The 26,734-nt window shown below is 46.4% G+C and overlaps 2 protein-coding genes across 8 annotated transcripts in view; both read right to left on the bottom strand.

The window, feature by feature from the left end:
* Positions 1-26,734, bottom strand: part of LOC106568376 (rab GTPase-activating protein 1) — a 260,939-nt gene that overhangs the window by 135,592 nt on the left and 98,613 nt on the right. The window contains exon 1 of one of the 7 annotated variants that reach the window (XM_045692529.2): positions 8,534-8,656. The exons of the other annotated variants lie outside the window; for them this stretch is intronic. Coding sequence (XP_045548485.1) covers positions 8,534-8,539 — 6 coding nt within the window. The 5' untranslated portion in view covers positions 8,540-8,656. Of the gene's footprint in view, positions 1-8,533; positions 8,657-26,734 lie in introns of those variants that run through there. 7 annotated transcript variants of the gene reach the window in all.
* On the bottom strand, positions 14,223-20,708 carry LOC106568377 (putative G-protein coupled receptor 21). Its single transcript, XM_014138670.3, has one exon. The coding sequence runs from the start codon at positions 18,473-18,475 to the stop codon at positions 17,381-17,383; it is 1,095 nt and encodes a 364-aa protein (XP_013994145.2). The 5' UTR covers positions 18,476-20,708; the 3' UTR covers positions 14,223-17,380.

The following is a 26,734-nucleotide window of genomic DNA, read 5'->3' as shown; positions in this document are numbered from 1 at the left end:
TCCCCCGTTTGGCGAAGTTGTCTGTCTTTGTTAGGAAGAAATGGTCTTCACACAGTTCGCAACAAGCCAGGCGGCCCAAACTGTTGCATATATCCTGACTCTGTTGCACAGAACGCAAGAGAAGTGACACACAATTTCCCTAGTTAAACGAAATTCATGTTAGCAGGCAATATTGACTAAATATGCAGGTTTAAAAATATATACTTGTGTATTGATTTTAAGAAAGGAGTTGATGTTTATGGTTAGGTACATTCGTACAACGATTGTGCTTTTTTTCGCGAATGAGCTTTTGTTAAATCATCCGTTTGGCAAAGTAGGCTATGATTCAATGATAAATTAACAGGCACCGCATCGATTATATGCAACGCAGGACGAGCTAGATAAACTAGCAATATCATCAACCATGTGTAGCTAACTAGTGATTATGTTAAGATAGATTGTTTTTAATAAGATAAGTTTAATGCTAGCTAGCACATTACCTTGCCTCCTTGCTGCACTCGCATAACAGGTATTCAGCCTGCCACGCAGTCTCCTCATGGAGTGCAATGTAATCGGCCATGATCGGTGCCATAAAATGCAGATAACCGATTATGAAAACTTGAAATGAGCACTAATTAATCGGCCATTCCGATTAATCGGTCGACCTCTAATTGCTAGTATCCATTTTCTATTAAAGCTCACGTATCGGCATCTTGGCCTTAGTCAGAGCTTTTCGCTCTACTAAACTAAATAACCCATCTTCGATATAATAATAATTAACTGAAACAGAGCAGTATCTTCTCCTCAACACAGCTAGGCTGCCCATAACAGCTGAAACAGAGCAGTATCTTCTCCTCCACATAGCTAGGCTGCCCATAACAGCTGAAACAGAGCAGTATCTTCTCCACACAGCTAGGCTGCCCATAACAGCTGAAACAGAGCAGTATCTTCTCCTCCACACAGCTAGGCTGCCCATAACAGCTGAAACAGAGCAGTATCTTCTCCTCAACACAGCTAGGCTGCCCATAACAGCTGAAACAGAGCAGTATCTTCTCCTCCACATAGCTAAGCTACCCATAACAGCTGAAACAGAGCAGTATCTTCTCCTCCACATAGCTAAGCTGCCCATAACAGCTGAAACAGAGCAGTACCTTCTCTACCACACAGCTAGGCTGGCCATAACAGCTGAAACAGAGCAGTATCTTCTCCTCCACACAGCTAGGCTGCCCATAACAGCTGAAACAGAGCAGTACCTTCCTACCACACAGCTAGGCTGCCCATAACAGCTGAAACAGAGCAGTACCTTCTCTACACAGCTAGGCTGCCCATAACAGCTGAAACAGAGCAGTACCTTCTCTACCACCCAGCTAGGCTGCCCATAACAGCTGAAACAGAGCAGTACCTTCTCTACCACACAGCTAGGCTGCCCATAACAGCTGAACCAGAGCAGTACCTTCTCTACCACCCATCTAGGCTGCCCATAACAGCTGAACCAGAGCAGTACCTTCTCTACCACCCAGCTAGGCTGCCCATAACAGCTGAAACAGAGCAGTACCTTCTCTATCACCCAGCTAGGCTGCCCATAACAGCTGAAACAGAGCAGTACCTTCTCTACCACCCATCTAGGCTGCCCATAACAGCTGAAACAGAGCAGTACCTTCTCTATCACCCAGCTAGGCTGCCCATAACAACTGAAACAGAGCAGTACCTTCTCTACCACCCAGCTAGGCTGCCCATAACAGCTGAACCAGAGCAGTACCTTCTCTACCACCCAGCTAGGCTGCCCATAACAGCTGAAACAGAGCAGTACCTTCTCTACCACCCAGCTAGGCTGCCCATAACAGCTGAACCAGAGCAGTACCTTCTCTACCACCCAGCTAGGCTGCCCATAACAGCTGAAACAGAGCAGTACCTTCTCTATCACCCAGCTAGGCTGCCCATAACAGCTGAAACAGAGCAGTACCTTCTCTACCACCCATCTAGGCTGCCCATAACAGCTGAAACAGAGCAGTACCTTCTCTATCACCCAGCTAGGCTGCCCATAACAACTGAAACAGAGCAGTACCTTCTCTACCACCCAGCTAGGCTGCCCATAACAGCTGAAACAGAGCAGTACCTTCTCTATCACCCAGCTAGGCTGCCCATAACAGCTGAAACAGAGCAGTACCTTCTCTACCACCCATCTAGGCTGCCCATAACAGCTGAAACAGAGCAGTACCTTCTCTATCACCCAGCTAGGCTGCCCATAACAACTGAAACAGAGCAGTACCTTCTCTACCACCCAGCTAGGCTGCCCATAACAGCTGAACCAGAGCAGTACCTTCTCTACCACCCAGCTAGGCTGCCCATAACAGCTGAAACAGAGCAGTACCTTCTCTACCACCCAGCTAGGCTGCCCATAACAGCTGAACCAGAGCAGTACCTTCTCTACCACCCATCTAGGCTGCCCATAACAGCTGAGACAGAGTAGTACCTTCTCTACCACACAGCTAGGCTGGCCATAACAGTTGAAACAGAGTAGTACCTAGCCAGTTGTTTTGCTCTACTCTTAGGTAGGCCTGTAATCTGAAGGCTATATACAGTAAGCCTATGTAGCTGGTCCAGACTGACAGATATCAACGCCACCAACCTGCATCTGTATCCCAGGGTGTCCAAGCGTGAGAGTAAGGCTGGGACCTTACGATACTATATTATCATGATACTTTGGTGCCGATATAATATGATATGTATTATGATTCTCACAATTCTCTATGTATTGCGATTCCATGTTCAAAACATATTTCTCACCATATGTCTGCTGCAGAGGGACAAGAGAGATCCATGAGAAAACGAGTTTTGATCAGTCATGGAAATAAAAGTGCTGAAAACAAACTGGCTCCCTATTTAAAAAGAAGATGGAGAACAAGCTATGAGAAAAAGAATACTGAGTTTTGGTGCATGTACAGCTGACTAGCGCTAAATTATATTTTGATTTTGTTAAGAAAAAAAAAAATCCAGATAGGTGACGATGGATTATCCCCCCATCACTAGATACCCCCCATCACTAGATACCCCCCATCACTAGATACCCCCCATCACTAGATACCCCCCAATCACTAGATATCACCCCCCATCACTAGATACCCCCCCCATCACTAGATACCCCCCCATCACTAGATACCCCCCCATCACTAGATATCACCCCCCATCACTAGATATCCCCCCCATCACTAGATATCACCCCCCATCACTAGATATCACCCCCCATCACTAGATACACCCCCCCCCCATCACTAGATACCCCCCATCACTAGATACCCCCCATCACTAGATATCACCCCCCATCACTAGATATCACCCCCCATCACTAGATATCACCCCCCATCACTAGATATCACCCCCCATCACTAGATATCACCCCCCATCACTAGATACCCCCCATCACTAGATATCACCCCCATCACTAGATATCACCCCCATCACTAGATCCCCCATCACTAGATATCACCCCCCATCACTAGATATCACCCCCCATCACTAGATCCCCCCATCACTAGATCCCCCCATCACTAGATCCCCCCCATCACTAGATACCCCCCCATCACTAGATACCCCCCATCACTAGATACCCCCCATCACTAGATATCACCCCCCATCACTAGATATCACCCCCCATCACTAGATATCACCCCCCATCACTAGATATCACCCTCCATCACTAGATATCACCCTCCATCACTAGATATCACCCCCCATCACTAGATATCACCCCCCATCACTAGATATCCCCCCCATCACTAGATACCCCCATCACTAGATACCCCCCATCACTAGATATCACCCCCCATCACTAGATATCACCCCCCATCACTAGATATCACCCCCCATCACTAGATATCACCCCCCATCACTAGATACCCCCCATCACTAGATACCCCCCATCACTAGATATGAGGGACTGGTGCTCTCACACACACACACACACACACACACACACACACACACACACACACACCCCACCCCCACACACCCCCACACCCACCCCCACACACACACACACACCCACCCCCACACACACACACACACCCACCCACCCACCCACCCAAACACCCACCCACCCACACCAACCCCACACACACACCCCCACACACACCCACCCCCACACAACCCCACACACACACACACCCACACACCCCCACACACACACACCCCCACACACACACACACACACCCCCGCCCGCACACACACCCCCGCCCGCACACCCACGCACCCCCACACACACGCACGCCCGTCCGCACACACACACGCCCACGCACCCCCACACACCCCCACCCACACACACACCCCCACACGCATGCACGCCCGCCCGCACACACACACACACGCCCACGCACCCCCACCCACACACACACACACACACACACACACACTAGCAAACCCTCTTATCAAAAATGAATTACCCTGGTTTCCATTATTGATGTTTATCTGGAACAGAACACTTTAAATAATGCAACTACACTTTCCACACAGTCACAGTTAGTGGCATCCACACACAGTCACAGTTAGTGGCATCCACACACAGTCACAGTTAGTGGCATCCACACACAGTCACAGTTAGTGGCATCCACACACAGTCACAGTTAGTGGCATCCACACACAGTCACAGTAGCAGACACAGCCACTGTCTGACTGGCTCAGCACAGAGACAGGGACCATCCAGCACTAGCTACCAAGAGCATAGTGGCTGACCAACAGTCTGGGTCACCAACAGACCAGACTTCTCTCCCTGAAGTGTGGCAGCGTGTGCCCCCGTTTACTCTCTCTCATGATTTAAAAGCATTACATCGGTATAAGACATTTGGTGAACACTAAGCTCTAAACCGATGCAATACCTTTAACCCTGGCAGTCCCGAGCAAAAATGATATTTTCTCTCTTGGTTTCAGTCTTTCTCTATGGAAGTAGAAACACAGTCTTGATGGATGGAGGGAGAGAGGGAGGCAGTCGGTCCGTTTGGTCCACTTGGTGCATTAAGGAGTTTGTCTTTGTTAGCTGGAGATTGGTATAACCAACCGTACATGGGTCTAACAGATAATTATCACTGACTAATACTTTCACCCCCACAACAAAACTATTTGATAAAACAAACTGAATTGTTTATATATATTTATATGATTCACTTCCCCTCATGGATCTTAACCAAATAAGTGCCATGGTAACGCTGGTGTGTTTTGGACTCATATAAGCCCCTTTTAAGAATTGTGTGTTTTAGATACAGTCGTCTGGGTTGAACCAATTGCTTAATCTATTTCTTTTGCATCCATGGATAACCATTAGTCTGTGGGATGGATAACCATTAGTCTGTGGGATGGATAACCGCAGACCAATGGTTATCCCTCCATCCCGCAGACCAATGGTTATCCCTCCATCCCGCAGACCAACGGTTATCCCTCCACCCCGCAGACCAACGGTTATCCCTCCATCCCGCAGACCAACGGTTATCCCTCCATCCCGCAGACCAACGGTTATCCCTCCATCCCACAGACCAACGGTTATCCATCCCACAGACCAACGGTTATCCCTCCATCCCGCAGACCAACGGTTATCCCTCCATCCCACAGACCAACGGTTATCCATCCCACAGACTAACGGCTATCCCTCCATCCCACAGACTAACGGCTATCCCTCCATCCCACAGACTAACGGCTATCCCTCCATCCCACAGACTAACGGTTATCCCTCCATCCCACAGACTAACGGTTATCCCTCCATCCCACAGACCAACGGTTATCCCTCCATCCCACAGACTAACGGCTATCCATCCCACAGACCAACGGTTATCCCTCCATCCCACAGACTAATGGTTATCCATCCCACAGACCAACGGTTATCCATCCATCCCACGGACTAACGGTTATCCATCCATCCCACAGACTAACGGTTATCCCTCCATCCCACAGACTAACGGTTATCCCTCCATCCCACAGACTAACGGTTATCCATCCCACAGACTAACGGTTATCCATCCATCCCACAGACTAACGGTTATCCATCCATCCCACAGACTAACGGTTATCCCTCCATCCCACAGACTAACGGTTATCCCTCCATCCCGTAGACTAACGGTTATCCCTCCATCCCGCAGACCAACGGTTATCCCTCCATCCCGCAGACCAACGGTTATCCCTCCATCCCACAGACCAACGGTTATCCCTCCATCCCACAGACTAACGGTTATCCCTCCATCCCACAGACTAACGGTTATCCCTCCATCCCACAGACTAACGGTTATCCCTCCATCCCACAGACTAACGGTTATCCCTCCATCCCACAGACTAACGGTTATCCCTCCATCCCACAGACTAACGGCTATCCCTCCATCCCACAGACTAACGGCTATCCCTCCATCCCACAGACTAACGGTTATCCCTCCATCCCACAGACTAACGGTTATCCCTCCATCCCACAGACTAACGGTTATCCCTCCATCCCACAGACTAACGGTTATACCTCCATCCCACAGACTAACGGTTATCCCTCCATCCCACAGACTAACGGTTATCCCTCCATCCCACAGACTAACGGTTATCCCTCCATCCCACAGACTAACGGTTATCCATCCCACAGACTAACGGTTATCCATCCATCCCACAGACTAACGGTTATCCCTCCATCCCACAGACTAACGGTTATCCATCCCACAGACTAACGGTTATCCCTCCATCCCGTAGACCAACGGTTATCCCTCCATCCCGCAGACCAACGGTTATCCCTCCATCCCACAGACCAACGGTTATCCATCCCACAGACCAACGGTTATCCCTCCATCCCACAGACTAACGGTTATCCCTCCATCCCACAGACTAACGGTTATCCCTCCATCCCACAGACTAACGGTTATCCATCCCACAGACTAACGGTTATCCATCCATCCCACAGACTAACGGTTATCCATCCATCCCACAGACTAACGGTTATCCATCCATCCCACAGACTAACGGTTATCCCTCCATCCCACAGACTAACGGTTATCCATCCCACAGACTAACGGTTATCCCTCCATCCCGTAGACCAACGGTTATCCCTCCATCCCGCAGACCAACGGTTATCCCTCCATCCCACAGACCAACGGTTATCCATCCCACAGACCAACGGTTATCCCTCCATCCCACAGACTAACGGTTATCCCTCCATCCCACAGACTAACGGTTATCCCTCCATCCCACAGACTAACGGTTATCCATCCATCCCACAGACTAACGGTTATCCATCCCACAGACTAACGGTTATCCCTCCATCCCACAGACTAACGGTTATCCCTCCATCCCACAGACTAACGGTTATCCATCCCACAGACTAATGGTTATCCATCCCACAGACTAACGGTTATCCATCCATCCCACAGACTAACGGTTATCCATCCATCCCACAGACTAACGGTTATCCATCCATCCCACAGACTAACGGTTATCCCTCCATCCCACAGACTAATGGTTATCCATCCCACAGACTAATGGTTATCCATGGATGCAAAATAAATAGATTAGGCAATTGGTTCAACCCAGACGACTGTATCTAAAACACACAATTCTTAAAAGGGGCTTATATGAGTCCAAAACACACCAGCGTTACCATGGCACTTATTTGGTTAAGATCCATGAGGGGAAGTGAATCATATAAATATATATAAACAATTCAGTTTGTTTTATCAAATAGTTTTGTTGTGGGGGTGAAAGTATTAGTCAGTGATAATTATCTGTTAGACCCATGTACGGTTGGTTATACCAATCTCCAGCTAACAAAGACAAACTCCTTAATGCACCAAGTGGACCAAACGGACCGACTGCCTCCCTCTCTCCCTCCATCCATCAAGACTGTGTTTCTACTTCCATAGAGAAAGACTGAAACCAAGAGAGCAGGAGAATGTACAGAAGAATATAGGAATAAACCAACAACTGAATGGTGGGCAGAACCAAGGCCCCAAACGACACACAGAACCACTATTTAATTTGTTTCTCCCAGTCCAGTCTTCGTTACAGTACATGGACCCTGGTCAAAAGCAGTGCACTATATAGGGATGGAATAGGGTGTCATTTGGGATGCACCCTAGACTGGGGCCTGTATTGGCCCTAGGCTGCATCAACTGATAAGGATCCATGTTTAAGTTCGGGAGGGTCATCTCGGACCCTGAGATCCTTTAACACTAGAAAATGCGGGCCTCGAGGGCGGACCCCCCCCTTTGAGCCAATGAGGAGTCATTTTGACTCAAAATATTCTAACAGTCTAATAAATACATTTCATAAATGCTAGCGGAAAAATAATCCTTTGGTTGTGTTTATGAAGGTTTTGGGTAACAGAATAGGAAACAAAATGTTATTTCAAAGAACACAATAGCATTTTCATTAGTTTATGTGACTGTAGGCTATCTGTTGCCGCGTGCTCATGTGTGGGGAAAAATATATATTTTTAAATGGAGCTCATCTCTTCAATTTTCTGAGTTAGTTATTTGGCAATGGTAAGGGTTTTGGAAACTCTGAATCTGCTCTTTCTGATAATATATAGAAATCATGTCTTACCTGCATGTGACTGTAGGATTTGAAAAAGTCACTTTTTGGCACTCCAGGGAAGAAAATAACATGTCCTCCTTTAAAACTGCTTATAACACAAACTCTGGTTGAGATATCGGAATTCTTACACCAACGCGTGTTAAATAGACATATTTAGGAAAAGTCAAGGAGGCAGGGGGCATGACTTTAAAAATGGCAGAGATATTTTCATTTTAAATTCATATTGAGTGAAAATGACTCACTCTGCTCTTCTAGTGTTAAAAAGCCCAGTGAAATAACAAGAGCCTTTGCGTGAGTGGGGCGGGAGGGAGAAAAACACAGACTGTGTTTAGTGATGCTGGTGGTTAGTGATGGAGCGTGTGTGTGTGTGTGTGTGTGTGTGTGTGTGTCTTCCGCAGGAAGCACTGTAACCCTTTCCTCCATTGTTAACAGTTCAGGTTTATCCTAACACAATGGGTGAAATGGCAGTTTGTTTTTCTTACTTGGGGCTGATTATGAGACCTGGAGTGGGGCGATGAAAGCCCTACACCGGGCAGTATGGTGGGAGGGAGAGGGGGAGAGAGGGAGAGATAGTCTGTGACAGTGAGTGAGTGAGTGAGTGAGTGAGTGAGTGAGTGAGTGAGTGAGTGAGTGAGTGAGTGAGTGAGTGAGTGAGTGAGTGAGTGAGTGAGTGAGTGAGTGAGTGAGTGAGTGAGTGAGTGAGTGAGTGAGTGAGTGAGAGAGAGATCTCCTCACATCCTCCCCTGGCCCTGTGTGGAGCAGCCACCTGCCCTCCCTCAGATAGCCACCCTCAGCCCTGAATACAAAGCCCTTCTGGGCAGAGGTGTGTGGGGTGGCCTCCGTACAGCATGGCTAGCTCCTCTGGCTCCAACTAACAGGCTACTTAACAAGCTAGCAGACTACTGGCTCCAAGCAGGGACACACAGAGCTAAGAATAACCTATGAAAGATCTTTAGATGAACTATGCCTGATTTAAAAGATAATGCACCCAAATTGGTCAAGATTAAAGATGGTGGTGATCCCAGATATGTTATGTGTGGTAATGATCAGTCGATAACACATCTGAGAAAGTATTTGACGGATAAGAGACAGAAAAACAGTGTGTGTGTGTGGGTGTGTAGTCCTCCAGTAAAGTTAGGGCCTCAATGCTCAGTTCACTGGAAACAGTTTTGTCCCCGAGTTGGCATGGATGTTCCCAGTACCACGCCAGCTCGCACAACGTCCTAATATGGCACTGCAGAGAGCAGGTCATTATGGGAGCTTGAGTCCCCAGAGATCACTAGCCCTCGTTTTGATGTTTTCCCACAGGAAAGAGAAAGGAGAGACGGCCATGGCTCTTTGGTCAGCAAAGCAAGAAACCTTTCCTCCAGTTTTGCCCCTTTCTAAAGTACCATCAACTGACTAACTGGGTGGAGTAGAGTTCAACTAACTGGGTGGAGTAGAGTTCAACTAACTGGGTGGAGTAGAGTTCAACTAACTGGGTGGAGTAGAGTTCAACTAACTGGGTGGAGTAGAGTTCAACTAACTGGGTGGAGTAGAGTTCAACTAACTGGGTGGAGTAGAGTTCAACTAACTGGGTGGAGTAGAGTTCAACTAACTGGGTGGAGTAGAGTTCAACTAACTGGGTGGAGTAGAGTTCAACTAACTGGGTGGAGTAGAGTTCAACTAACTGGGTGGAGTAGAGTTCAACTAACTGGGTGGAGTAGAGTTCAACTAACTGGGTGGAGTAGAGTTCAACAAACTGGGTGGAGTAGAGTTCAACTAACTGGGTGGAGTAGAGTTCAACTAACTGACACCTAGATTGAACTACTGTAAAATATTGAACTCATATCTGCCTCAAAAGGAGGACACTTGAATTGTCTTTTAAATACACAACAATATTAGTGAACCCATGTGGGGTAAACCTAAAAGCAGGGTCAATGGTTTTTATTTTACCTTTATTTAACTAGGCAAGTCAGTTAAGAACAAATTCTTATTTACAATGACGGCCTAGAAACAGTGCCTTGTTCAGGGGCAGAACGACAGACTTTTACCTTGTCAGCTCGGGGATTCGATCTAGCAACCTTTCAGTTACTAGTCCAACACGCTAACCACTAGGCTACCTGCCGCCCCCGTACAATTACTCAAGGAATATCTTGGTGAATGGTTTCAGAATTACAATACGGAGTGGTTTTGAAAAAAATAACAGCCTCTTTGAAAGTACAGTAGCAGGAAAACCACTCAACATTTGGCAAGGCTTCCAAGAGTGAGAGAATTGAGATGCCTGACAGAACACATCTACTGTACATGAAGCTATTCCTTTACACATCAAACACACTGGCATACAAACCACCCAGACAGACAAATCCATCCCCAAAGGGCAGAAGCGTCAGGCGGAGAGTCATGTGAACTTAATAAAAACTGTGAACAGCGTGTGACGACTCCAGCAGAAACTCTGTTATTACCAGAAGACAATATCACTAACAATCCAAAAACAGCATATGGCCAATAGAGAGAAACAGATTGACATCTATTGTTTCAATTCTAGGCCTGAACTTATTTATTCGACTGGTTTGGTCGATAGGCTGTTGGTCGACTGATATTTCTTTAGATGAGCAATAAAGCATTTTAGTTATAATATTTAATAACAAAGCTATCCTTAAATAATTAGCAAAACATTCAATAAACCATTCCATTTCCGGAAATTGCATTCACGAATGAATGCGACTGTTTCTAGTCTTTGCTGTAATAAAGGCTTTACAAAATTGTTTTTAAACGTTACAGACTCTGGTATGCTTATAATTTATTTAGTGTTGTTTAAACTGTTCCAAAACAGCCAGAAAAAGTAGATTGTAATCTAACAGCATCTGTTTGGAAACATAATATGCAGGCAGAGCTTGTTCCTTACCTTCTTTTTCTTCATCTCCAGTATTTAACAACTAGTCACATTAATTCCACACATCTGACTTCCCCTTTACTTCCTGAGAAACCAGTACACATTCCCCCATTTCCAGTTTGTCACGTCTTCTGCATCCATTTTGCTGTCACGTGTTAGTTTTCGGAGTTTGTTATAGCCAATTTATTGATGTGATTATGATATGCTAAAGGTCAGGCCCTATTGGTCACGTGCAGGCGATGCATATACGTGTCACGTAAAGAGAACAGGGTTGAGGGAATAGGGAATGTTTATACCTAAACAATTTAGCGATTTCAGTAACAGAACTTTTCAGTCAGAAATGGCTGTAATTTTTATTTATTTATATATTTTACCCTTATTTTACCAGGTAGGTTGACTGAGAACACGTTCTCATTTACAGCAACGACCTGGGGAATAGTTACAGGGGAGAGGATAAATGAGCCAATTGTAGACTGGGGATGATTATGTGACCAGGATGGTATGAGGACCAGATTGGGAATTTAGCCAGGACACCAGGGTTAACACACCTACTCTTAAGATAAGTACCATGGGTTCTTTAGTGACCACAGAGAGTCAGGACACCAGGGTTAACACCCCTACTCTTAAGATAAGTACCATGGGTTCTATAGTGGCCACAGAGAGTCAGGACACCAGGGTTAACACACCTACTCTTAAGATAAGTACCATGGGTTCTATAGTGGCCACAGAGAGTCAGGACACCAGGGTTAACACCCCTACTCTTAAGATAAGTACCATGGGTTCTATAGTGGCCACAGAGAGTCAGGACACCAGGGTTAACACCCCTACTCTTAAGATAAGTACCATGGGTTCTATAGTGACCACAGAGAGTCAGGACACCAGGGTTAACACCCCTACTCTTAAGATAAGTACCATGGGTTCTATAGTGACCACAGAGAGTCAGGACACCAGGGTTAACACCCCTACTCTTAAGATAAGTACCATGGGTTCTATAGTGGCCACAGAGAGTCAGGACACCAGGGTTAACACACCTACTCTACAATAAGTACCATGGGTTCTATAGTGGCCACAGAGAGTCAGGACACCAGGGTTAACACCCCTACTCTTAAGATAAGTACCATGGGTTCTTTAGTGACCACAGAGAGTCAGGACACCAGGGTTAACACACCTACTCTTAAGAAAAGTACCATGGGTTCTTTAGTGACCACAGAGAGTCAGGACACCAGGGTTAACACCCCTACTCTTAAGAAAAGTACCATGGGTTCTATAGTGGCCACAGAGAGTCAGGACACCAGGGTTAACACACCTACTCTTTAGATAAGTACCATGGGTTCTATAGTGGCCACAGAGAGTCAGGACACCAGGGTTAACACCCCTACTCTTAAGATAAGTACCATGGGTTCTATAGTGGCCACAGAGAGTCAGGACACCAGGGTTAACACACCTACTCTTTAGATAAGTACCATGGGTTCTATAGTGGCCACAGAGAGTCAGGACACCAGGGTTAACACCCCTACTCTTAAGAAAAGTACCATGGGTTCTTTAGTGACCACAGAGAGTCAGGACACCAGGGTTAACACCCCTACCGTAATTTCCGGACTATTAAGCGCACCTGAATATATGCCGCACCCACTGAATTAAAAAAAATATATTGTTTTGAACATAAATAAGCCGCACATGTCTATAAGCCGCAGGTGCCTACCGGTACATTGCAACAAATGAACTTTACACAGGCTTTAACGAAACACGGCTTGTAACAAAAAAATAATAATTAGCAGTAAGCTTTAGTTGTCTTTTTGCACTGAGTCAATTCCTCACGCTGCTGTTTCCAACATCTTATCATCGACTCATTAAGACCAAGCTCCCGTGCAGCAGCTCTATTTCCTTTTCCAACAGCCAGATCCATCGCCTTCAACTTGAAAGCTGCATCATATGCATTTCTCCGTGTCTTTGCCCTGATGAGGGTGACAAAATGACTACCGTAATCAGAAAGATGGGAAGTTTGAGAGCGCTCGATTTAATCTAAACAGTAAACAAAAAAGTTGTTTGACCTTAACCCGTTTGGCAATTTCATTGGTCTAATGAAAGCTTCAAAAACTGAGCACGTCACAGAATGTTTTTTTGGAGAACAAAAAAATTGAAAGCGGGAAAAATCCATATATTAGCCAGGTCATTGTTTAAGCCGCGAGGTTCAAAGCCTGGGAAAAAAAGTTGCGGCTTATAGTCCGGAATTTACGGTACTCTTATGATAAGTACCATGGGTTCTTTAGTGACCACAGAGAGGACACCCGTTTAACATCCCATCTGAAAGACAGCACCCTACACAGGGCAATGTCCCCATTCACTGCCCTGGGGAATTGGGATATTTTTTTAGACCAGAGGAAAGACTGCCTCCTACTGGCCCTCCAACACAACTTCCAGCAGCATCTGGTCTCCCATCCAGGGACCAACCCTGCTTAGCTTCAGAGGCAAGTCAGCAGTGAGATGCAGGGTGGTATACTGCTGGCATTATGTTGCAGCTTCAGCAACACGGACAGCGCGATTCACACTGTTGGTGTTCTGTGGTGGTCACTGCAGCATGGAGGAGAGACAATGGATGCTAGTCCCCCAGTCACTCACTGCCATTTTTTTTTTAACACAGTCTGAGCTCGGCACGTTTTAAAATTTCAACCAATCAATTGGTCGAAATAACAGACGACTCTCGGTCTACCAAGATGTATTTTTAGTCGGGGACAGCCCTATTCAATACACACTCAGTGGTAAATGAAGAAAATAACTATTTCTATTGTGTATTGTGTCTTCAATAAAACATTGACAAAATGGAGGAACACTGAATGTATTGCACTGTGCCCTTTGACAGCATTGCCGTGAAGACGTACGTCTCCAAAAGCATTTACACTTTAGACAGTTTGACAACAGTTTATGATTTGAAAACGAAAAGTGACCATTCAATCAAATATATACAGTAAGTAAAACATGCATAAAAGACTACGTACAGCTTTGAAATATTTTTAAATAAATACATGTTAATAGATTCAGAAAGGCCTGCTGTACAGGCAACTGTGAAAAGCCGTCGATGGAGCCTGTACCCAGAACACTGGATTCATTGCAGAGGCAGCCTAGGAACACAGCAGTCCAACTCAATGTCTGGCCACACCTTCATCACTGCAAAATTCCTAACATGAAAACATCCATAAAAAAAAGTCATCAACCTGAATTACACTTTCTTTTTCTTGCCATCTCTCATTCTCTCTTTCTTCTTCAAATATACAAAATCCAATAAATATTCAACTTTGGTCCACTAGGAAAATAAAGCCACTGTGTCCGTTGTATATTTGCTCCCAAATGTCAGAGAACTAAAGAGAGAAAAGTGACAAGAAGCCAAAACCTGTGAAAAGTCTAATAAATATCCAGTAACATTTGTTTAAAAACACTTGAGCACTACATAGGGTTCCATTTGGAACAGCCTGGTCTGAACCAGCTTGTTTTATACTGTTGTGTTGTGGCCCCGGCTGGAACAGCCTGGTCTGAACCAGCTTGTTTTATACTGTTGTGTTGTGGCCCCGGCTGGAAAAGTCAAATGTCTTGAAGCATCTGGGTCTGGACATACAGCGGTACTGTTTAACGTCCCACATTACCTCGGTGTGTGTGTGTGTGTGTGTGTGTGTGTGTGTGTGGCACAGTATTACTGCGGCCATAATGTTTATCTTAGGGCTCTCTCTCACTCCACAGCTGCTATTCTGCTCTTTCTCCCTCTCTTTTTCCCCCTGGCTTTCTGTGATGTAATGAGCAGGAGGAGAAAGGTGGAGGGTGGCTGACAGACGGACAAGACGTTTACGACACCCAGCCAGATGTTCCTCAGCTAACAGCAGCTCACAGCATTCTCAGTACTCACCATCAACATTCACTGTCATTAACGTTAAGACTGAGATGTGAGGTTGATTTAATGATTCCCAAGCCTTCCTGTGCTCCAGGCACGCACGAGCCCCATCGGTATAGCAGCAGATACTCCTAGTCTAGAACAGATCACATATGCGGGGCAAAGCTTTGGAGATGATCAACTATTCTGGAGCTTAATCACTTCTCTAGAACCTTCTGCTTTGACACAACGACCACATTCTCCTCATAAGTGAAGCGGAATGTAGTTTGGTTACAGAGCCAGACAGGCTCTGATGATGAGGAAGTTTGTTGAAACGAGGCATCCAGTCAATGATGACACTGATCCCTCAGTAGTAAACTAGTTCAACTACGACTACTAATTAGAGGCCGAACAATGGCTTTTTGGGGATCCGATACGATTCAGATTTTTGGGATGACAAAACTTACTGATATATCTGCCGATATAATCTTTTCCACACTGAATTCTCACAAACTGCCGTCCAAGAAATACACTTCAAATGTTGATTTCTTACATTGTGAAATGAATAACACTTCATGGGAACAGCCGCAATCATTCAGGAAAGCATGAGATTCTTTTTTTTCATCCTATTCATTGAACATCGTTTATCGGTGGAATTATCGGCCGATACCGATACAGTGTTAAAAGGCCAATATCAGCCAATAATATCGGGGAACCGATATATCGGTCGTCCTCTCTTTCTCTGCCTCAGAACAACCCAGATGTAAATAAATGATATAGACCTACTTGCTTCTCTTCAGACTTTGAGGTTGTTGCACCCCTCAGCGCACAATGTTGTAAATAATCTGTTTCCGCAAAAACCACAAGGGCGAACATTTAAATAAGTTGTTATTGACAGCTCCACTCAGCTAGGCATAAGAAAGCAGCAATCAAGTGTTTCTCCGTTATTTTAAAGGCCCAATGCAGCTGTTTTTATATTAACATCAAATAATTTCTGGGTAACAATTAAGTACCTTACTGTAATAGTTGTAGATTATAAATGCCGCAGCCTGCCTGGGGCTCAACCTTGCTAAATTCTCCTTGTAACCCCGCTCACTCTACTGGCATCCAGTCGAAGCTCGCATAATCTTGCCTACGGAGGAGCAAGGGGAACTGCCCCTCCCTAACTTCAGGCCATGTTCAAACCCTACATCCCAACCCGAGCACTCCATTCCGCCACTTCTGGTCTCTTGGCTCTCCCACCCCTACGGGGGGGAAGTTCCCGCTCAATTCAGTCAAAGCTATTCTCTGTCCTGGCACCCCAATAGTGGAACAAGCTTCCCCCTGAAGTCAGGACAGCCCATCTTTCTGAAACCAGAGCTCTTTGAAGAGCATCTTAAATAACTCTCACAGTGTTTTACTGGCACTGACTTTGCTGATAGATACTCTGTTGAGGGAAAATGTACTAGATACGACTGTGATGTGTTGTTGTCTCACCTAGCGGTCTTAAGATGAATCCGCTAATTGTAATTCGCTCTAGATAAGTGTGCCTGCTAAATTACTAAAATGTAAATGTAACAGGAAAAACATAATTTTGACTGCATTGGACCTTTAAATAATGTGAGTCATTTTTTGCATTCTATACATTGTAGTCATAGCACAAATACAAATAGTTTCACAAGCTGCTAGGAAGATACAGAGTCCCAGAAAAAAACCTCCCCTAAAAGAACATGTGTTCTTACAGTTTGTGTTTTTGGCAAGTACTGTCAGAAGGGAGGTCTTCAGTCACCTCAACTCTCACAGGCTGAAACAACGTAGCCATAACGCTGTCATCTATATCAGGAGTCAAAGGTTAGAGTAACTCCACGTCCCACCTCTCCCACCTCTCTCATGGCTGGGGCTGAGCCTTGGCTGTACTTCCCAAGCGGGTCTCACAGCTCTCAGGCCCTGGAGACGATCCCGTCAGTGGCAGCAGAGACGCAACCCTCCAACAAACCTACAACTGTAGAGAAACAGCAGCATCCGCAGCAACACAACTCCCTGTGAAGCCTGTTCCCTTTAGCTCAGCATCAGTATGGGACATGCTTAGTGCTATAACAACACGATACTTTGACTCAACCACCACAAGGCTCTCTGGGAGATCCTAGACATGGCATGTGGAGCGTGTGCAGATGGGCCCCTGTCCGTACCCTGGTGCGGGGCTGAAGGACTTCTTACTGTCCACGCGCTGCACACAGAACGAACAGAGGCGTTTTAAACCCTTCCTGAAGGCACTGTTGGACAGACTATAGATCAGACAGTTAAAGAAGCTGTTGCTGATAGCCAGCCAGGTGGTGATGAACGAGGCGGCAGGGTGACTGTAGATCCCAGCGCTCTCCAGCAGGAAATACAGGATATAGGGAAGCCAGAGGAGGTAGAAGACGCTGGTGATGCGGAACAGCACCATGGCGTAGCGTTTGTCCGTGCACGCCGGCGCATGCTGCGGCTGGCCATCCTGTCCCAGAGAGCCTTCCTGTGGGCCGAACCGGGCGCGGCGCTCGCTGATCTCCCTCGTATGCTGCCGGCAGATCCGGAAGATGTTGACATAGGTGAAGCAGACCGTCATGGCGGCTGGCGCGTAGAGCAGCGCCACAATGAACGATGTGAAGAGCGGCCTCGTCTCCCACTCCACCGCACACCACTCCACCACATCGCCGTGGTAGCCGGGCTTCCCCCAGCCGAAGAAGGAGGGCAGGAAGACGAGGGCGGAGTAGACCCAGATGAGGAGGATGCACACGCGGATCCGGCACGGCGTCGCCAAGGTAGCGTACGACAGAGGCCGTGTTATCGCCATGTATCGGTCCACGCTAACACACGCCAGTGACGCCATGGAAACGCTCTTCAACACGGAAACCATGTAACCAAACACCTTACAGGTCAGCTCCTCGTCCAGGCCTTTCAGGTGGTGGAGGAGGGACAGGGAGGGGATGAGGCAGCTGACCCCCACCAACAGGTCTGCGTAGGCCATGGTCTGGATGAAGGCACTGGTTGTGTGGTGGTGGAGAAGAGGAGCACAGTGGAACACAAAGATCACCACCAGGTTGCCAGAGATGATGAGGATGGTAAGCAGCAGGATGATGGCTACCTCCAGTAGACAGGTGTTTAAGATCTGGCTGTAGCCCACGTCCAGGAGGCAGAAAGGAGGGCCGCTCAGGTTGAGGAGCTCAAGCTCCAGCAGGTCCAGGGAAGAGTTCATCATCTTGCAGCCAGAGAGCCTTCTGAAAGCTCCTGGTCTGAAACCAGATCAACCGGCAGAGGGCAGGAGGCTCCAGAAAGATCCTTTTCTGGTCTGATCCTAGACTCAGAGACAGGGGGCTTGGCTGGGGCTGGTCAGTAGCTAGTCTTGGTCCTAGTCCTAGCTCAGCAGCAGATCAGGCTGGTGGCTGAGAGAGAGGAGCCGTGTACCCTCTGCCATGTTAGCAGCAGCGTGAAGACTAACCCTCGTCCAGGACCAGGATCTGGGAGTCCCCCAGGGCATCCCTCACTGTGCAGACACAGACAGTTCAATCATACAGACGCACACAGATAGACAAATACTCTGGCAGCCTATCCTTCTACTCCTCTGGTTCTCTCCTTAGAAAAGACATAGACAACACGTGCTGCGCTGTGTGCCTGCCCTGCAAGAGTAGCAGGGAAAATATAGAAAACTGTCAACAAGTTTGATCGTCTTGGCTTACAGGAATTCCTGTATGTCTCTAAAAAATGCAGTCACAAATTCTCAAATATTCCAGGTTATATAGAGTTCGATGTTTCCAGAGACTTTGTGTCCTATCCAAACACAGAAAGACCAAACGGATCGCATCCAAAGAGCAGAAACCGCCCAGTAATTTCTTCACAGCAACTTCAGCAGAAATGATCCCCCATGAATGTCTCAGGCGCTCCCGGTCTCCCTCACGCAGGGAAAGGTGAGTAGAAATGTAAATGAATGAGGATGAAGGCACAGCCTCAAGGAGGTGTTTGGCATTTCAAACAGAGTCTGGGTCTCCTCAAAGGCAGCAGCGTGTGGAGTGGAAATGAGAAGAGCAGGAGGAGCAGGCATACCGATGCAGCGACCCCAACCTCTCTCTCTGTCCCTTGCTCTCTCCCTCTTCTGTGGAGCGGATTCAGTCTTGTTTCTCTCACGCTCTGCTCTCTCTAACTACCTCTCTCTCTCTTTTACTCGCTCTCTCTCTCTGCAGCAGGCAGGGCAGACACTCCTCCCCCTGTTCTAGCTCCAGCCAGTAAGCAGCTGTGGGTACACAAGTCTCACTCGTTCATCCCATGACTGACTGGCTGGCTGGCTGGCTGGCTGGCTGGCTGCACACAGCATACCCCTGCCTCCACTATCTAACTCCCACACACACCACCTCTCTCTCTCTCATATACACACACCGTCTTATCTAGAAACACCTGGTGCATTATGGTCATACCAGTCTCATGCTAAAAAGGCCCTTTCTCCCCATCTCTCTTCTTGTCAGATACCTTTAGGATGTATATAACCTAGCGGTTTTGATAGCATATGTTTCTGTCTGCAGCCATATAGGTTTTAATATTGGGTCATTTGTGCACTCCTATAATACATACAATGTCCTCGCTCTCCCTCTTTAAAATACCATGGTTGGAGTTGCACTTCCATTTTTATGAAGTTAATCAGGAAGTTAAGTGAAATTCCAATCCCAATTGTTCCTCATTGCTTGACTGACACACACTTAGTACCTCGCTAGCACTAGGCTAACTCTCTCAGATTCACACATTTTCGCATAGCTGAAATGACATCAGTGGATGTTATCTGTGCCTTGGGTCCTTGGTTTCACCCAGTCGATGCTAAATCAAATAAATACTTTTTTGGAACTTAGCTATATGTACTATGTATTGTTATATTAATTGTCTTAGCAGCCAGGACAGGGCTTCCCATCACAAACTGTATTGTGGGAGATCCTGACTTTATAAGACTTTGTGAAAAACCATAACAAGACATGAACAGGGCATTGGGAGTACACTGTATTTTAGCATATCTGTGTTTTCTAACTTTATTGTCCATCTTGTGAAGGAATTTTGTATTTTTCTTCAACTTTAACCGCAAACACCACAGAAACACTCCAACGACACGTTTGCAGTCATTGAATGTGCTCCCAGTAAAAGCCTGTGAGGCTGTGGGCGTTGGCCAACATTAGCAGGTCAGCCTGAACTAGCACCTCCCACTAACATGCAGCGTATCAATAAAACAATACCACATTGACATTTAAGACCATACTTCCAGAGTTTACAACATGTTTAAGAATGGCTTATGTGATTTGTTTAAGAATGGCTTATGTGATTTGTATTAATATGAATATAGCTAGTGTCCCTCAGGGGACTCACTGGGAGAGATGAGTGTGTTTACATGCACTCTTTTCCTCAAGGCCCTTCATTGAAGTGTGTGTGTGTGTGTGTGTGTGTGTGTGTGTGTGTGTGTGTGTGTGTGTGTGTGTGTGTGTGTGTGTGTGTGTGTGTGTGTGTGTGTGGTCATCTCTCATACACCTGCTTCTCATTAGGCTGCATCACCAGATGCTTTTCCTTCATTTAGCTTCTGCTCTGAGGACCACAGCGCGTCTTCTGCTCTGAGGACCACAGCGCGTCTTCTGCTCTGAGGACCACAGCGCGTCTTCTGCTCTGAGGACCACAGCGCGTCTTCTGCTCTGAGGACCACAGCCCGTCTTCTGCTCTGAGGACCACAGCGCGTCTTCTGCTCTGAGGACCACAGCGCGTCTTCTGCTCTGAGGACCACAGCGCGTCTTCTGCTCTGAGGACCACAGCGCGTCTTCTGCTCTGAGGACCACAGCGTGTCTTCTGCTCTGAGGACCACAGCGCGTCTTCTGCTCTGAGGACCACAGCGCGTCTTCTGCTCTGAGGACCACAGCGCGTCTTCTGCTCTGAGGACCACAGCGCGTCTTCTGCTCTGAGGACCACAGCGCGTCTTCTGCTCTGAGGACCACAGCGCGTCTTCTGCTCTGAGGACCACAGCGCGTCTTCTGCTCTGAGGACCACAGCGCGTCTTCTGCTCTGAGGACCACAGCGCGTCTTCTGCTCTGAGGACCACAGCGCGTCTTCTGCTCTGAGGACCACAGCGCGTCTTCTGCTCTGAGGACCACAGCGTGTCTTCTGCTCTGAGGACCACAGCGCGTCTTCTGCTCTGAGGACCACAGCGCGTCTTCTGCTCTGAGGACCACAGCGCGTCTTCTGCTCTGAGGACCACAGCGCGTCTTCTGCTCTGAGGACCACAGCGCGTCTTCTGCTCTGAGGACCACAGCGCGTCTTCTGCTCTGAGGACCACAGCGCGTCTTCTGCTCTGAGGACCACAGCGCGTCTTCTGCTCTGAGGACCACAGCGCGTCTTCTGCTCTGAGGACCACAGCGCGTCTTCTGCTCTGAGGACCACAGCGCGTCTTCTGCTCTGAGGACCACAGCGCGTCTTCTGCTCTGAGGACCACAGCGCGTCTTCTGCTCTGAGGACCACAGCGCGTCTTCTGCTCTGAGGACCACAGCGCGTCTTCTGCTCTGAGGACCACAGCGCGTCTTCTGCTCTGAGGACCACAGTGTGTCTGAACTGAAGACGCTCATCACAACACAGTCAGTCACGCCTCCCACAGATGTAGGCCAATGACGGCCAAAACCGTCACAATTAAAAACGTTAAGTTTTGAATTGCGAGTTGTGCATTTTCCTTTCTTAAGCTCATTTATTTTTTGGTTGCACCTTTTCTCAAGTTGGTTGAGCACATTCCTCTTCTCTCCAAAGACAACCCTTCCTCACGTAAAAACAATGAATAATGAAGATGAAAGAGTAGTCATTGGTCAAACTGAGGGAGCATGACTTAGATGTTGCCTACTGGTCTGTCCCACAATGACTGACTGCATTGTCTTTGAGTTTCTTCCCAGACACATCACTGTGTCTCTCCGCCGTCCGTCCATCTCTACCGCAGTGTGTCTGTCACGGTCCGGATGTCTTTGTTAGTTCTGCAGTGTCTCATCAGGCCTCGTGGCAGAGAGATGGATGTAGCGTCAGAGATACATTACCCTGCTGCACCACCAGAGTCAGACACGCACCTCTCCCCACACCAGAGGCTAAATATAGAGGCTATATTTATAATATACAAGACAACACTGGGCTCATCCATTATATGTGAGTGAGTGAGTGAGTGAGTGAGTGAGTGAGTGAGTGAGTGAGTGAGTGAGTGAGTGAGTGAGTGAGTGAGTGAGTGAGTGAGTGAGTGAGTGAGTGAGTGAGTTGGGAGGAAGAGAGAGAGATGAAGCGAGAGACAGAGAACTGTAGCACAATAGGCGACAGGGGCACTGTAGCACAACAGGGGATAGGGGCACTGTAGCACAACAGGGGATAGGGGCACTGTAGCACAACAGGCTAGTGCTAGATACAGATGGCACAACCAGCTAGGTAAGTCTACCGGTCTACTAAATGACCCTCACTCAGTTAGCATGCTGTCTAATGCCAAATACATTTAACAATCCACAATAATTAATACATCTGAATTAACTCACACACATAAACATGCAGCTAATTTCAACAGCTAAAAAGCAACCTGCCCAGCTAGGTTAATCCTGAGCATGTTGTAAACAATTCAAAACAATATCGACAGACACTCAGCCGACTTTGACATGATCAACTGGCTTTGTATGATAATACATCTAACATACAACAGACTTATTAACAACAACAAAGGAAACCAAGGTGCACAACCCTCCAGGTAGAAAGCCTCTTGAATTCTTGGAAGAATTGGAGGATTGACTCTGACAGAACGATGCTTCAGGATAGTGACGGACTCAGACCCAGTCTTAAGGTTCTGTGGTGTGGTGGGCCTGGGGCAAAGACACACACACACATTTTTTTTTTTAAAAGGGCGTGTCCTGTGGGCCTGGAGCAGACACAAACACAGACAAACACAGACAGACGGACAGGAGAGAACAGGCAGGTCATTGTGGGAGCGTTTGTTTCCCTAACAGCGTGGGGTGAGGTGACGTGTGTGGGGCCAGGGCCTCAGCACCGGCACTGTGTCTGACCTCTATGGTGTCTGACCTCTATGGTGTCTGTTTATGGACAGAAGGACTGGGACACATCTGGGGCAGTATGGATATATGGGCTGTGTGTGGTAGTGGGGTGAATGGGTGCTTGCGTAGCACACGGCCACGGGCTTTGTAACGAGAGAGAACACACGCTAGTAGAACCCCCTCCCAGTCCACCGTAACCAAATAACACAGCTGACAAGCATGTCAACAGCACCAGACACCAACAGGACGAGGAAGAGGAGGCTGTGGACGAAGAGGGGGAAGAGGATGTATTGGAGGAAGAGGAGGAGGAGGCGGTGGAGGGGGAGGATGATGCAGAAGGGAGGAGAAGGATGAGGAGGGAAGGAAGGAAGAGGTGGTGGAGGATGAGGAGGAGGTAGAGGAGGAGGAAGAAGAGGTGTCAGCCACAGGTTAAGACATGGGCTCTGTTTGGTCTGAAAAACAGTGAATGCACCATAAAACATAGAAAACTTCTAGAATCTCTGTGGAAATACCCTCAGGTTCAGCCATTCTGTACAACAGCAGCACCATGAGAGAACATCCTGTTTCTGTCATGGAGGATCTCGTGTCATCAAGACCCACATCTGGGAAGCTGGCGAGGAGGAACAGGAATAAGATGGTGATAAAGTTGATTGGGGAAACTGCTGTCGGGGAGAGCCATTAGTGCACAGCCAAACACACAGGTTCCTAGACCTGCGTCAGACACACTGTATACTGTTAGACTTGGAAACTGTGATGCTGATTCACTGGCGGGCGGTGCCGTTGAATTTACTTTCATGAGCATGGCCTTATTTCTATTACAGCATATTGGATGACTGTCATTCATATTCCATTCACCCAGTTTAATGTAACAGCGATAGGTTTAGGCTACTACATGATACTCAAATGTTCCCTGTACTCATCTTGAGGTTGTTACAAACTAGCCTATGAATGACAGTTGAAAATGTAGGTTCACAGTTCGAGAGACATTAGTAATAGTAATAAAAGGTGACAGACAGTGACACATTCAATACCGCCTTGCACACTCCTGCCTGCATCTAGCTGATGTAGGCTGTAATCATGAATCCAACAGTTGCAAGCGAGAGTTTCTATTGGACAAATTCAGATATGTATATCCTCATTTTGTTTAAGAAACTTTTTTTTCAACAGAATCGGCGGAATGAATACACCACTGATCACAAACACACTTCACTTTCATAGCAGCCACATACAAACAGCATGATACCTTTGATCGTTGTATAATGACTTCTTGCATCTACGCACTCTCCTCCACTCACCTTTTCCCTTCACTTGTGGACTTTACATATTAACGTCATAGTGAACATAGCTACTGGAACTAACGCGTTAGTAAACCCGCTACAATCATGCAGTAGAGTGTACAGTCAGCAGCAAGCTGACACCGGCTAACCCCTGTGGAAATACATTCATAAAACCAAAAGCTTAACTTGACTAGGAAGAGTCCCATTGTAGGATAGCCATAGCCATCTAGCATCTATCCCTCTCTGTTTCGGTAGGCTAAACTAGCTCCCTGCATACGCTAGCTAAGTAAGTGAAAAAAATACAACGAAATCGCTCTCTCCTCCATTTTTGAAGAAATTAATTTGTTCAAAACTGTTCAACTATTGTCTTTCGCTCTTTGAGTTGACTACTCACCACATTTTATTCACTGCAGTGCTAACTAGCTGTAGGGTGGACAACAAGAGCTCTGATAGGTTGGAGGACGTCCTCCGGAAGTTGTCGTAATTACTGTGTAAGTCTATAGAAGGGTGTGAGAACAATGAGCCTCCTAGGTTTTATATTGAAGTCAATGTACCCAGAGGACGGAAGCTATTATTTGGTGTCATGTGAATATATTTAATATAGTTTTATTTAAAAAGGATAACTTTAATGTTTCACAATTGTATTTTTAAAGAAGTTCACTGAGGAGGATGGTCCTCCCCTTCCTCGGAGGAGAAGCCTCCACTGAGCTACTAAATGCAATGTACATTCTATTGGTATATGTACCTATCTATCCAGTGCAGTTGGGGCAGCGGTCAGTTGTGAGTGAATGTATCAATATCCTCTATGTTGCTAGTGTATTCAGTATGATGGACCGAATGGTTTAAATGTGTCTGATGTGAGAATGTATGTGATCCTTTTAATGTTTATTTTATTCCATTTTTTATTGAACCTTTATTTAACTAGGCAAGTCAGTTGAGAACAAATTCTTATTTACAATGACAGCCTACCAAAAGGCCTCCCACGGGGACGGCTGCAGTTAGTGTATCATAACTGAAACTCAGTATTATTTAAACCCACACCTCTGTGGATAGTACTCAGGATTACCTGAAAAGGCTAAATCATATCTTGCCCCACAATCTATTATAACTTAAACCCAGGAATAGGCTATTTAGATTTCAAGTTATGTGGAGGTACTATGTACTTTGTTAGGATTCATTGGATAGATGTATCTCTTTTGTACCCACAGTGATTCCTTACTTGACTTTTTAGGACCACATGGTAACGTGGCTGAAAGCTGAAATAGAATGCGGATCAGATACGGTGGTATTTCCTGTTGCCAATACCATTGAATCAAGTACAATGGTGGAGTGCAGAGAGAGGAACAGAATAGAGGTTGTTAAACACAACACAAAGGTTCACATAAGGTCAGGCTATTAGACCTCCGTAGATTCACTTTGCCAGTCAGAGTGACCGTTGAGAGAGTACTATATACCTAATGTAGAGCATTGTGTATTCAAGGACTGACATTTTGTCAACACCAATGTGCAAGACAAATGACTCTCCACATGGTAACATGTTATCAGTGCATCTGATTGGGCTTTGTAAAAACACCATAAGGATTTAATTCATGGTTGTGAGCTGGTAGCGCCTTAACATGTAGAAAAATCCCAGATGAATCAACCATACAAACATCAACCTCCACAGGGGTATAACTACAAAGCAGGACCAACTTACTTGCCTAAAAATTCGGAAATATCATTATTGTTTTGCATGAAATGGACATGGTCTAATTGACTCAACAAACCCACAAATCATTTTAATTCAAAACAAATCACATTTTGATTAACTTCCGTATCTGTTAGGCAAAATACTGCAGTGTGCAATCCCAGCAGTATTTATTTCCCCGTCATTCATACATTCTACTATTTGCACATCGTCACAACACTACATAAAGTACAGCTAATGTAACATTTTAAACTGCTAATCATTGTATTTTTCTCTTGAAACTGTTTGTGTGTGTAATGTTTACTGTTACTGTCTGATTGTTGTTTTGTTTTTTTTCCCACTTGCTTTGGCCATGTAAACATGTTTCCCAAGCCAATAAAGCCCCTATAATATTTTATTGAACACAGAGAGAGACAGAGAGAGAGAGAGAGAGAGAGACAGAGAGAGAGAGAGAGAGACAGAGAGAGACAGAGAGA

The sequence above is a fragment of the Salmo salar genome, chromosome 13 (assembly GCF_965601325.2).
Source record: "Salmo salar chromosome 13, fSalSal1, whole genome shotgun sequence".
In the NCBI taxonomy this organism is placed as follows: domain Eukaryota; kingdom Metazoa; phylum Chordata; class Actinopteri; order Salmoniformes; family Salmonidae; genus Salmo; species Salmo salar.
This window is presented reverse-complemented; position numbering and strand designations above follow the sequence as displayed.

Excerpts from the sequence above, each read along its gene's own strand:
- LOC106568377 (XM_014138670.3), bottom strand. The coding sequence starts at position 18,475 with ATGATGAACTCTTCCCTGGACCTGCTGGAGCTTGAGCTCCTCAACCTG.